Here is an 11023-nt window from a genome sequence, read left to right as displayed (position 1 = left end):
GACCCGTGTGAAAATTTCTGGTCTTGGTTAATAGTTATATACAGTGGGTACAGAAAGTATTTAGACCCCTTTAAATTTTTCACTCTGTTTCATTGCAGCCATTTGGTAAATTCAGAAGGTTTTTTTTCTCATTAATGTACACTCTGCACCCCATCTTGACTGGAAAAAACAGAAATGTAGAAATTTTTGCAAATTTATTAAAAAAGAAAAACTGAAATATCACATGGTCAAAAATATTCAGACCCTTTGCTCAGACACTCATATTTAAGTCACATGCTGTCCATTTCCTTGTGATCCTCCTTGAGATGCATTTACTCCTTCACTGGAGTCCAGCTGTGTTTAATTAAACTGATAGGACTTGATTTGTAAAGGCACACACCTGTCTACATAAGACCTCACAGCTCACAGTGCATGTCAGGCCAAATAAGAATCATGACGTCAAAGGAAATGGCCAAGGAGCCCTGAGACAGAATTGTGGCAAGGCACACATCTGGCCAAGGTTACAAAAGAATTTCTGCAGTAATCAAGATTCCTGAAAGCACAGTGGCCTCTGTAATCCTAAAAATGGAAGAAGTTTGAGACCACCAGAAGTCTTCCTAGACCTGGCCATCCAGCCAAACTGAGCAATCGTAGGAGAAGAGCCTTGGTGAGAGAGGTAAAGAAGAACCCCAAGATCACTGTGGCTGAGCTCCACAGATGCAGTAGGGAGATGGGTGAAAGTTCCACAAAGTTAACTATCACTGCAGCGCTCCAACAGTCAGGCCTTTATAGCAGAGTGGCCCGATGGAAGGCTCTCCTCAGTGCCAGACATATGAAAGCCTGCATAGAGTTTGCTGATAAAAAACACATGAAGGACTCCCAGACTATGAGAAATAAGATTCTCTGGTCTGATGAGATGAAGACTTTTTGGTGATAATTTTAAGCGGTATGTGTGGAGAAAGCCAGGCACTGCTCATCACCTGCCAAATACAATCCCAACAGTGAAACATGGTAGCATGGTAGCATCATGCTATGGGGGTGCTATTCAGCTGCAGGGACAGGACGACTAGTTGCAATTTAAGGAAACATGATTGTGGGCAAGTACAGAGATATTCTGGATGAAAACCTCTTCCAGAGTGCTCTGGACCTCAGACTTGGCCGAAGGTTCACTTTCTATGACCGTAAGTACACAGCTAAAATAACAAAGGAGTGGCTTCAGAACAACTCTGTGACCATGCTTGACTGGCCCAGCCAAAGCCCTGACCTAAACCCAATTGAGCATCTCTGGAGAGACCTGGAAATGGCTGTCCACCAACGTTCACCATCCAACCTGAAGGAGAGGATCTGTAAAGAACAATGGCAGAGGATCCCCAAATCCAGGTGTGAAAAACTTGTTGCATCGTTCCCAAGAAGACTCATGGCTGTACTAGCTCAAAAGGGTGTTTCTACTCAATACTGAGCAAAGGGTCTGAATACTAATGACCATGTGATATTTCAGTTTTCCTTTTTTAATAAATTTGCAAACATTTCTACATTTCTGTTTTTTTTCAGTCAAGATGGGGTGCAGAGTGTACATCAATGAGAAAAAAATGAACTTTTCTGAATTTACCAAATGGCTGCAATGAAACAAAGAGTGAAAAATTTAAAAAGATCTGAATACTTTCTGCACCAACTGTAGTTATCTACAATCAGAGATGAATGAAGTTTCACTCAGACCCAGATCTCTTGGAAATCTGGCTAAATGAATTGATGAAAGGACAATTTGTTGGCTTTTTGGATTGGAAAAATGAGGCCTTGATGATCTTATCAAATTGTAAAAATATAGCCAGGGACAAAATATAGATTTGTCAATTTAAAGAAGAACTCCCATCAAAATTTGTATCCTCTTATATTGCAATCATCATATTCTATGACACTTACAACTGCTCATTTTGCCTTTCTACCCAGATACTTCTTCTCTTTTCCATTAGGTCTATGACATCACGTGATTAAATACTGACTGACTCCTTCTAAAGTCTATGTAGAAACAGGAGATCAATTTTCCCTATATGAGTAATAAGTCACTGAAAAAGTCCCTGACAGGGGGAGGAGGGGCAGCTGGGTCAGGAGTTGGAGAGGGAAATGATTAATGCAAGGAAAATAGACTTCCTGTTTCTACAAAGGGCAGGAAAAAGAGAAGAAATAGCTCAGCAGAAAGGTAAAATGAGCAATTGTAAGTACACAGTGCAATATAATATGATGACTTCCATATATTACGAGGATAGAAACTTTGATGGGAGGAGGGCTTCTTTAATTCCAAGAAAGAATTGGTACTATCTTTAGGATAAGAGACTCATCATTACCTTTTTAAGTCATGTGAACATTTAGGATCCACATAAGGCTATGACAATGACATATACTTGGCAACACTTTTAAGTGACTGTAGCTATTTCAGTGGGTGTTGTTACCTGACAGGGTCGGGTCCCGGTTTTTATTTTGAGGCTTTGTTCTGTCCCCGGTCACATAATATCCAGGCTTCGTCTCTATCTCAGGGATAGCATTAATCGTCGAAGACAGTTTTAGGATGAAATATGTTTTCGTCAGTACCAGCTTATTCATGGTTGCTTGATCACACACAGACAGCAGACAAGGACTGGGTTTCCTGTTGAGAATTTCTTCTAGTGCCTGAAATTTCAAGAAGGTTTACAGAATGCGTAGACGAAAAAAAGATTACCACTATTATCTACATAGGATTTCGATTCTATTAATGGCTATTCCTATAATACATAATATGTAACATATTTTATCATTGGTATTCTATCCTACAACATTTTTATAGTTGGTATTTTGTGAACTAGACTGTTTCCCAGCAGAATATGGTTCTTCAATTAAATAAGCCTTAGGGACAAGAAGTACACCTTTAGTGGAGCAAATATCAAGCTATTGCTGTTAGGAGCAGTTCTGACTTTTCTTCCTTTAGTAGCTAAACCACTGGGGTATACCTAGGCATGACAGCAGACTTTACTTAAAAATAGAGGGGAAAACATTCTTACGGGGAAAAATACCCCTTTTTTTTACTAGTTACACAACAGCATACTTAAATAAACTCCACTTAAAATGTAAATGAAGAAAAAAGACTAATTAAGATAACACTTAATAATAAAGAAAGTTAGGAAAGCATAGCTAAGGGAGATCTGGAATTTTAGTTTTACTAAAACAGCCTAATGTACCTTTGTACACTGTGCATTGATCCAATGTTTACTGGTATACATTATTAATACTAGGCAAGAGTCAACTGGCACAGCAAAAATGTCAGTTTCAGAGATCTCTAAGGGTACCGTTACACTTAGTGATGCACCAGCGATCCCGACAACGATATGGATCGCTGGTGCATCGCTAAGTGGTCGCTAGTGAGCTGCCACACAGGCAGATCTCACCAGTAACATAGCAGGGGTCGGGGGACGCTACTTACCTGTCAGACGCGGCGATCCTGACGTCCTCCCGCCAGCGTCCACGCGTCGCTCGTCGGCGCCACAGGAAGCCCAGCAGGAAGCTGACGACAAGAAACGGTCCAGGACCTTCTCGCGCGACCAGCGATAAGCAGCGTGGGAGCCGGTCGGAGGTAAGTATCAGACATAGCGATATCGCTAGCAATATCGCTGCTACGTCACAAAATCGGTGACTTTACAGCGATATTGCTAGCGATATCGCTATGTGTAACGGGGGCTTAAGAGCAGTAAGCGAAGATAACTATGAAACTTTAGGGGATGTTTATAATGTAATACAAATACAATAAATCCATTATACCCTTAAGGGCTTGTTCATATCAGCAGAATATAATTCCATGTGCTGTATGTATGCATATCGTATACATACCGACAGCAGACTGACCAATGCGGGTCAATGAGTTAGTTCAGATGAACTGGTTTTATACATGGACCGACAGACCCTATCTAAAAAATTGCAGCATGCACCAGTCTGATCAAACTCCACTAAGCTCAAAGGGTATGTTCAAAAAGGATGACATAAGTACACCATCTTTTTTTATTTACAGATCCATTGCAAAATTCTAGCATAATGGGTCAGTGGGTAGCACTGGGGTCCTGGGTTCAATTCACAAGACAACATCTGTAAGGCGTTTGTATGTTCTCCCTGTGTTTGCGTGGGTTTCCTCCGGGTTCTTCAGTTTCCTCCCACACTCCAAAGACATACTGATAGGGAATCTAATGTATGTAAAGCGCTGTGGAATTAATGGCACTAAATAAGTGAGTAAAATAATTAAAAATAAATTATTAAGATGGGACTAAAGAAGGAGGTCTCCAAAAATTAGATAATATGCAGTCCCTTGGTCACGTGTCAATGTGGGCTGCAGCTCCTGAGATCTGTGTGTCAACTGACGAAAGTTGCATCATACATAACTCAGTGACGCTTGTCATATGTGAAGAAATATGTTATAAGCCATGTTGTGATCAGCAAGGCTATCTCCAACTTCATTGTCCTCTTTCTCTGTTAGTCTGGCAGCTTTATAGCAGTACACAGAGAGTGTCTGTGCCCAACTAGAAAACAAACATTAATGAGGATGAAGATGGAGATAACCCCCCTTTGTACCTATTGAGGAAGAGATATATTTCTTCACATATCACGGCCGTACTCCCAGCTGGGCCATTAGAGTAGCTTTTTTTCTGAGTGGGAAAATTGTGCTGCTGAAATGTCCACAGTTGCTTCTTCTCCATCATCCTGGTAGATGGCAGCAGATTTTTATCAAGAAAGTCTCGGTACATTTGTTAATTCATCATTCCTTCAATCATAGAAAGTTTGCTAGTGCCGTCTGCTGAAAAACAGACCCACACCATGATGTTCCCACCTCCAAACTTCACTGTTAGTATGGTGTTTTGGGGGGTGATATGCAGTGCATTTTGGCCCAAACATATTGTGTGTTATGGCATACAAAGAGTTCATTATTATCTTATCTGAGCAGACTATATCCTCCCAGTATTTCATAGGCTTGTCTAAATGTTGTTGAGCAAACTTTACATGAACTTGTCCTTGAACATGCTTTTTGTTCAGCAAGGGATTATAGCATGGTGAAAGTGCATACAGGCCATGGAGGTTGACTGTATTACTTATTGTTTTCTTTGAAACAACTGTACCTGCTGATTCCTGATGATTCTACAGGTGGTCCTTGGCTCTAGGACAACTCTTCTGATAATTCTTTTCACTTCTCTGTCTAAAATATTGCAGGGAGCACCTAGTCGTGGCCGGTTTATGGTGAAATGTTGTTCTTTCCACTTACAGATTATGGCCCCCAACAGTGCTCACTGGAACCTTCAGTTGTTTAGAAATTATTCAGTAGCCAATGCCATCAGTATGTTTCGCAACAATAAGGTTGTGAAGGTCTTGAGACAGCTCACTGGCTTTACTCATCATGACATATTTCTTATATGGCACCTTGGTAAAGAGACACCTTTTTATAGGCCATTAATTGAACCAGCTGATATTATTTTTCATTAAGTGGCAGGATTGTTTTCTAATTATTGATAGATTTCAGCTGTTGTCATGACTTTCCATGTTTTTTTGCACCTCTCTTTCTTCATGTGTTCAATACTTTTTTCCTGTGTCATTTCACATTATTACACAAAAGTTAATTTATGAATATGTATGGTTTGATTTCTTTACCTGTGTGGATTGGATGGGTTGTTATTGATATCTGGTGAGAATTTCATGCCAATAGCACCTTTAGAAACATATTTACTTAGAAAATAGGTGACGTGTTCAATACTTATTTCACGCGCTGTATGTGTGATACTGTCACGATCCATTTTTGGATCTGTGGCTGATTTGAAGTTTTCATATAAAAACCTTTTTCCTTTCAGGCCATCAGGGGTTAATGTCAGTTTTTTTCCCCCCGGTGGCCGCTGGTGTAATTACATTGCTGCTGGGTTTGCTGATTTCTGTGTTGACCACTCCCACCATCCTTTAAAAGGTCACCTGATGCATCAGCTGACTATTGGTGATACGGGTCCTTTTGGATACCAACTGTGCAGAAGACAGGAGGTTGCTGCTGCAGTGGTGCTTCAGCTGAATGCTGTGATCTGGTGCCTTACTCTGCTGTGTGGTGCATTGCAGCAGAGAAGCTAAGTGTTTTTGTGTTTCCTGTTCCCTGTAGTGTTTGTCTTACCTTACCTTGTGTTGTCTTAGTGCAGTGGTGGGACCCGTGTCTTCACTTGCCATTTCCCTACTTAGGGATAGGTGCAGGGTAAGTGAGAGTTTAGGTATCCTGCTCGGCGACAGGTTGAAAAAACCTGTATAGGGACAGTAGTAAGAGCAGGGCATATCCTCAGGTGAGTGCAAGAGATGTCCATTTTCCCGTTGCCTATAGCAGTGCTCACCGTTGTTAAAGTTTCCCTAGTGTCCCTTGGTGTGTTTTTTGTTTTGCCATTTAGTGACTGACAGATTGGTGGGCCGTGTCACACTGGGCCAGTCACTCCGTGAGATACATATCCTAACAGCTGTATTTCTTCAGTCTGCAGCCCATCCTGACAAGTGACTAGGACTGATGCAGTTAGTATTATACTGGGGAGACCTTTTTATCTCATTCTTGGAAAATCCCTTTAATATAGGATATTTTTTTAACTGTTCATGTATAAAAATGGATGCCATCCGGATTTAATACCTGGAAATTGGCATGACACATGGATGGAAAATCCTCCGTTTATTTTCTGGATGAAAAACTAGTGATTTTTCATATGCTAGTCTGAACCCAGTGTAAGGCTTACATTTCATAAGCAGAGCAGTTGGTAACCAGCATTGGAACCAAATGATTAACTAATTACATCAATAATGTTAACTGGTTTAGGCTAGTTTCACACTAGCGTTCGGCAGAGCTGCAAAGGGCTGCGTAGTTCCTCCATGAAGCTCCGCCCACTGACGCACCTCCTCAGTTTAACTCCACCTACGTCTGCATGCGGTCTGTGTATCTAGCTTTAACATTGAGTACACAGGCCGTGCGGATGTATGTGGATGCGTCCGCATGCATCGTTTTGACGATGCGGCGACTGCAACAAAATGCAACATGCTGCTTTTGATGCAGGTCGCCATAGCGTCAAGATGACGCATGCGGACGCATCCCCATACATCCACATGGCCTGCGTACCCAATGTTAAAGATAGGTATGCAGTCCGCATGCAGAAGTAGGCTGAGCTGAACGGAGGAGGTGCGGCAGTGGGCGGAGCTTCACGGAGGAACTATGCAGCCCTCCGCAACTCTGCCATCCGCAAATCTGAAACCAGCCTTACATTTTTTTTCATTTTTCTTTTATGATCACTGATTGGTAGACAGAGAGTCTAAAAAGATGGTGTTTGTACAGTAGATAAAAATATAGATTTGCACCAATCCTCAGAGTGTATTTATATTAGTTTTTCTAGTTGTACAAATATTCTCATTTATGCATATATTATAAAGTTTTTATACAAGGCCTTTGATTCTAGCTATAAGATAATACTAAAAGAAAGCGTACTAAACAAGTCGGTCCTACCTCTAAGTTTTCACTGGAGATGAGTGTGTTTGATGATAAGAATTTTATGGTTGCCTGAAATAAAAGAGTACAGATAAAATCCACCATTTTCAATATAATCGTTTTATCCTAATATCTTTCTAGTGAGCCAAATAATACTTTGCAACCTCCCAAAAATACATAACTACTGCTTTACCGGAACTTTGCCAGATGTTGAAAATCCCTCATGCGGTCTTCTTGGAATTCTTTGTCCACTATTTAGGAGGAAAAACTCCAGGAAAGCTTCAGAAAACAGGTGAAGATCTATGAGGACTTTAACCTTAAAAGAAACAGTGCACTGAAGAATTAGAAAGAAATTCAAAATTAAAAAGGATCTTATACCAATTTAACCTTGTCCAAATGGCTTTTCTCAAATATGAGCCTGAGATTGCATTCAAGCATTGTGATTTTTTGCCACGAGTGTAACAGTACTGAAATGTTTAACTGTGATACACAGCTAAATGACCTGGGTTTGAAAACGCATTATTTCAGTAGGCATTATATTGAATGTGTTCTTAATTCCTTGAGAAAATGAATGTGATGTCAACCCTGATCTGTACATGGTGCTATGCATATGAGCAGAACATGTTAATAAACTTTCTAAATTACACTTAGTACACAACGTTGGCTGCAAGTGGGTAGAAAAAATAAAAACAAAAACGTAAAAAAAAAGGGGATTGGATTGTAGAGGTAGCATCCCCAAATAAAAACAGCTACAACTGGAGAGTCAGAAACACTATATACTGTATTTACTTTTAGGCTATGTGCCCACGTATGCAGAAAAAAACCCCGCACTACTTCCCAGGAAAAATGTGCAAGTTTTTTTGCGTCTTTTTCCACGTTTTTGCACATTTCTTTTCGCGTTTTTCCCGCGATTTTCGCTTGCAAAATTCAAGCACTTTCCAAGCGATTTGAAGCATCGCTTGGAATGTGATTGACAGGTTGGTCACACTCGTCAAACATAGTGTTTGACAAGTGTGACCAACTTTGCCTATGCGGCATCAATAGTAAAAGATAGAATGTTAAAAAGAAAAGAAAAAATTGTGATATTCTCACCTTCCGACGTCCCGCGCAGCCTTCCCAGGCCTCAGCGATGCTTCCGTTCCCAGTAATGCCTTGCGAGACTTTTGATAACGTAAAGTCTCGCAATACTGTAGCGGTCTCGCGAGATCGCTACATCATCACAGGTCCTTGCCGCAAGGCATTACTGGGAACGGGAGCATCACTGAGGCCCGGGAAGGCTGCGCGGGACGTCGGAAGGTGAACATAACCCGATTTTTTATTCTTTTTTTTTACAGGGATATGGTACCCAAGGCCTGGAGGACAGTCTCCTCTCCTCCACACCGTGGGTACCATCCGCACACGAGCCGATCACTTTGTGCATGGTGGGCATAGCCACATGCGGGAAGTAAGCGGATCTCATGCATTTCTATGGGTGTGGAATCGCGGCAATTCTTTTCGGAATTGCGGCAATTTCGCAAAAAGAATGAGCATGCTGCGTTTTTTTCCGCGATGCGATTCCGCCGCAGAAAAAATCGCAGCATTAGCACAGCATCTGTGGAATGCCATAGGAATGCATGGAGTGCATTCTGTATGTGTTTTTAGGTGTTTTCACAGCGAAAATCGCGACAAAAACGCTTAAAAATCGCAACGTGTGCACACAGCCTAAAGTGTTAAAACAGTGAATGGTGGGGCAAATAAAAGGCAGAGTGTTTCTACACCGGAATGATGTTTTCTTCAGTCCATGTCAGCTGTATGGTGGCAGGCCGTCCTAGTGTCTTGGATCTTCTCTGACAGTTCTGGATTTTAATTGCTGTCCTAGGAGATCCCTCCAGAGTCCCACATACTCATAATAAAGCTAGAAATGTTAAAGACATCAAAGAGTCTGAGCTTAGTGATTGGCTGCAGTGGTGATGGGAGGTGTTGATGTGATGTCACCGCTACGGCCAAAACACAAACACCGGAGAAGCCAGTTCTGGGGAGAGGAGGGTGAGTACTATCTAGCTTTGTTATTTTCCCTAAAATGAGTTGTTTGTGGTCACATTTTTATAAAAGAGGAATCCCCTTCCCTTTAAAATATTAGCTTTATCTACTGATATACTGTATATTATGCAGGCAACCTATGTCACCCCTCTGTGCGTCTAACTGGGCACCCTGGAGCAGATTTACCAATGCTGTCTAATTCTTAGGGAAAACTTCAGACTAGCCACAGACAGTCTTATACTGAGCCAGATTTATCATAGCGGTCCAGGCTATGTGATAAATCTTAGGCATCATTATACTGTCTAGTCGAAGTTTACATCACATATTAGTTTTGGTGCACAATGTCACTTAATTTATTGCGCTATACCCTTTTTCTATAAAGCCACTCTCCTTTTCTGTAAAGTGCAGGGAGTGTCTACAGAACATAATACAGTAAATATGCTGGAAGAAATTAAAAACATGTTTGTGCAGACTGCTACAGGGTCTGGCAAATTTGGCTTGATAACACTCCCCCTGTACGTGCTGTACTCATAGGTGCTGTGTATTTGTATTATTTATCAGGACAATACACGGTAATAAATGCAACACTGAACAAAGCAGCTTTTGATCTACTGATTACAGCTACTTTATCCATGGATGTGCAATATAGAAATGAGCATGGTATGAAACATTTTAAATTACTGTACATTATAAGTTGTAATGGTCCTTCATCCTTGATAACAGAGGCCAAGGCTATTCCTGATGTCCTGAAACAATTTGCATAGTTAAGGAATCCCCTAATATCTCTTTCCCTGCCCCACTGGGTCCTATAGGTCTACAGAATTTAGATGACTTCTTAGACACCTTGGGCACTATGCAGTGAACACTATGTTTTGACCAAAGTATAGGATGAACTCGACACTGTATGTGCTAACCTACCTAGAGAACATGGATGTTGCGTCATTGTGTCTGGTCACGCTGAATCAATATACATGAAGGTATGGCAAGTGTATGGCACTTTTGTCAGCATATTCATATATGAGTATATAGAGCTAAAGTCATGTTTATACACAATTCAGCCACAAACTTATTTTTCCCCAGTTCTTCAGATTAAATCTCAGTACTGTTACACACGTGGTTGTTGAACTACTGTGCCATGATACGGGCAGAGCCTGAAGGGGCATAACTAAGCAAACACCTGGTTCTTCACTAGAGCCCCTAATGGTGTGGTTAGACTTGAATCCAGATGGACACCAGGTGCTACTCCAGGACAGACCCTGGAGCCATGGCAGCTGACCTCCAAAGGGACAGAGAAGCAGAACCAGCCAGGAACTGGTTGGCAAGAGGTATGTGGCTGATAGACAGACAGATGTGGAATCAGGCACAAGCAAGATTGGTACAGAAACACGGAACGGCCACAGGTGCAGATTCAAGCAGGTCAGGATCAGGAGTAGGCACTGGCAGAGTAGGTTTAGGTAGACAGATGAAGGATCAGGCACAAGCAGGATAGATACAGGAACGATAATTCTAGAGACAATGATTTATTTCAGC

At 41.4% G+C, this 11023-nt stretch overlaps 1 protein-coding gene across 5 annotated transcripts in view; it reads right to left on the bottom strand.

Annotated features, from left to right (window-relative positions):
• The window catches only part of CFAP54 (cilia and flagella associated protein 54), a 703284-nt gene that overhangs the window by 197818 nt on the left and 494443 nt on the right, over window positions 1–11023 (bottom strand). For all 5 annotated transcript variants that reach the window (XM_073556932.1, XM_073556934.1, XM_073556933.1 and 2 more), the window contains exons 48-50: window positions 7668–7790; window positions 7493–7546; window positions 2427–2643 (exon numbers count right to left, since the gene is read on the bottom strand). In XM_073556932.1, coding sequence (XP_073413033.1) covers window positions 2427–2643; window positions 7493–7546; window positions 7668–7790 — 394 coding nt within the window. The remainder of the gene's footprint in view (window positions 1–2426; window positions 2644–7492; window positions 7547–7667; window positions 7791–11023) is intronic.

The sequence above is a fragment of the Dendrobates tinctorius genome, unplaced genomic scaffold, assembly GCF_039654945.1.
Source record: "Dendrobates tinctorius isolate UK_male_01 unplaced genomic scaffold, ASM3965494v1 ptg000241l, whole genome shotgun sequence".
Classification (NCBI taxonomy): Eukaryota; Metazoa; Chordata; class Amphibia; order Anura; family Dendrobatidae; genus Dendrobates; species Dendrobates tinctorius.
Note: the sequence above shows the minus strand (reverse complement) of the source record. Positions and strands in the feature narration are given on the sequence as shown.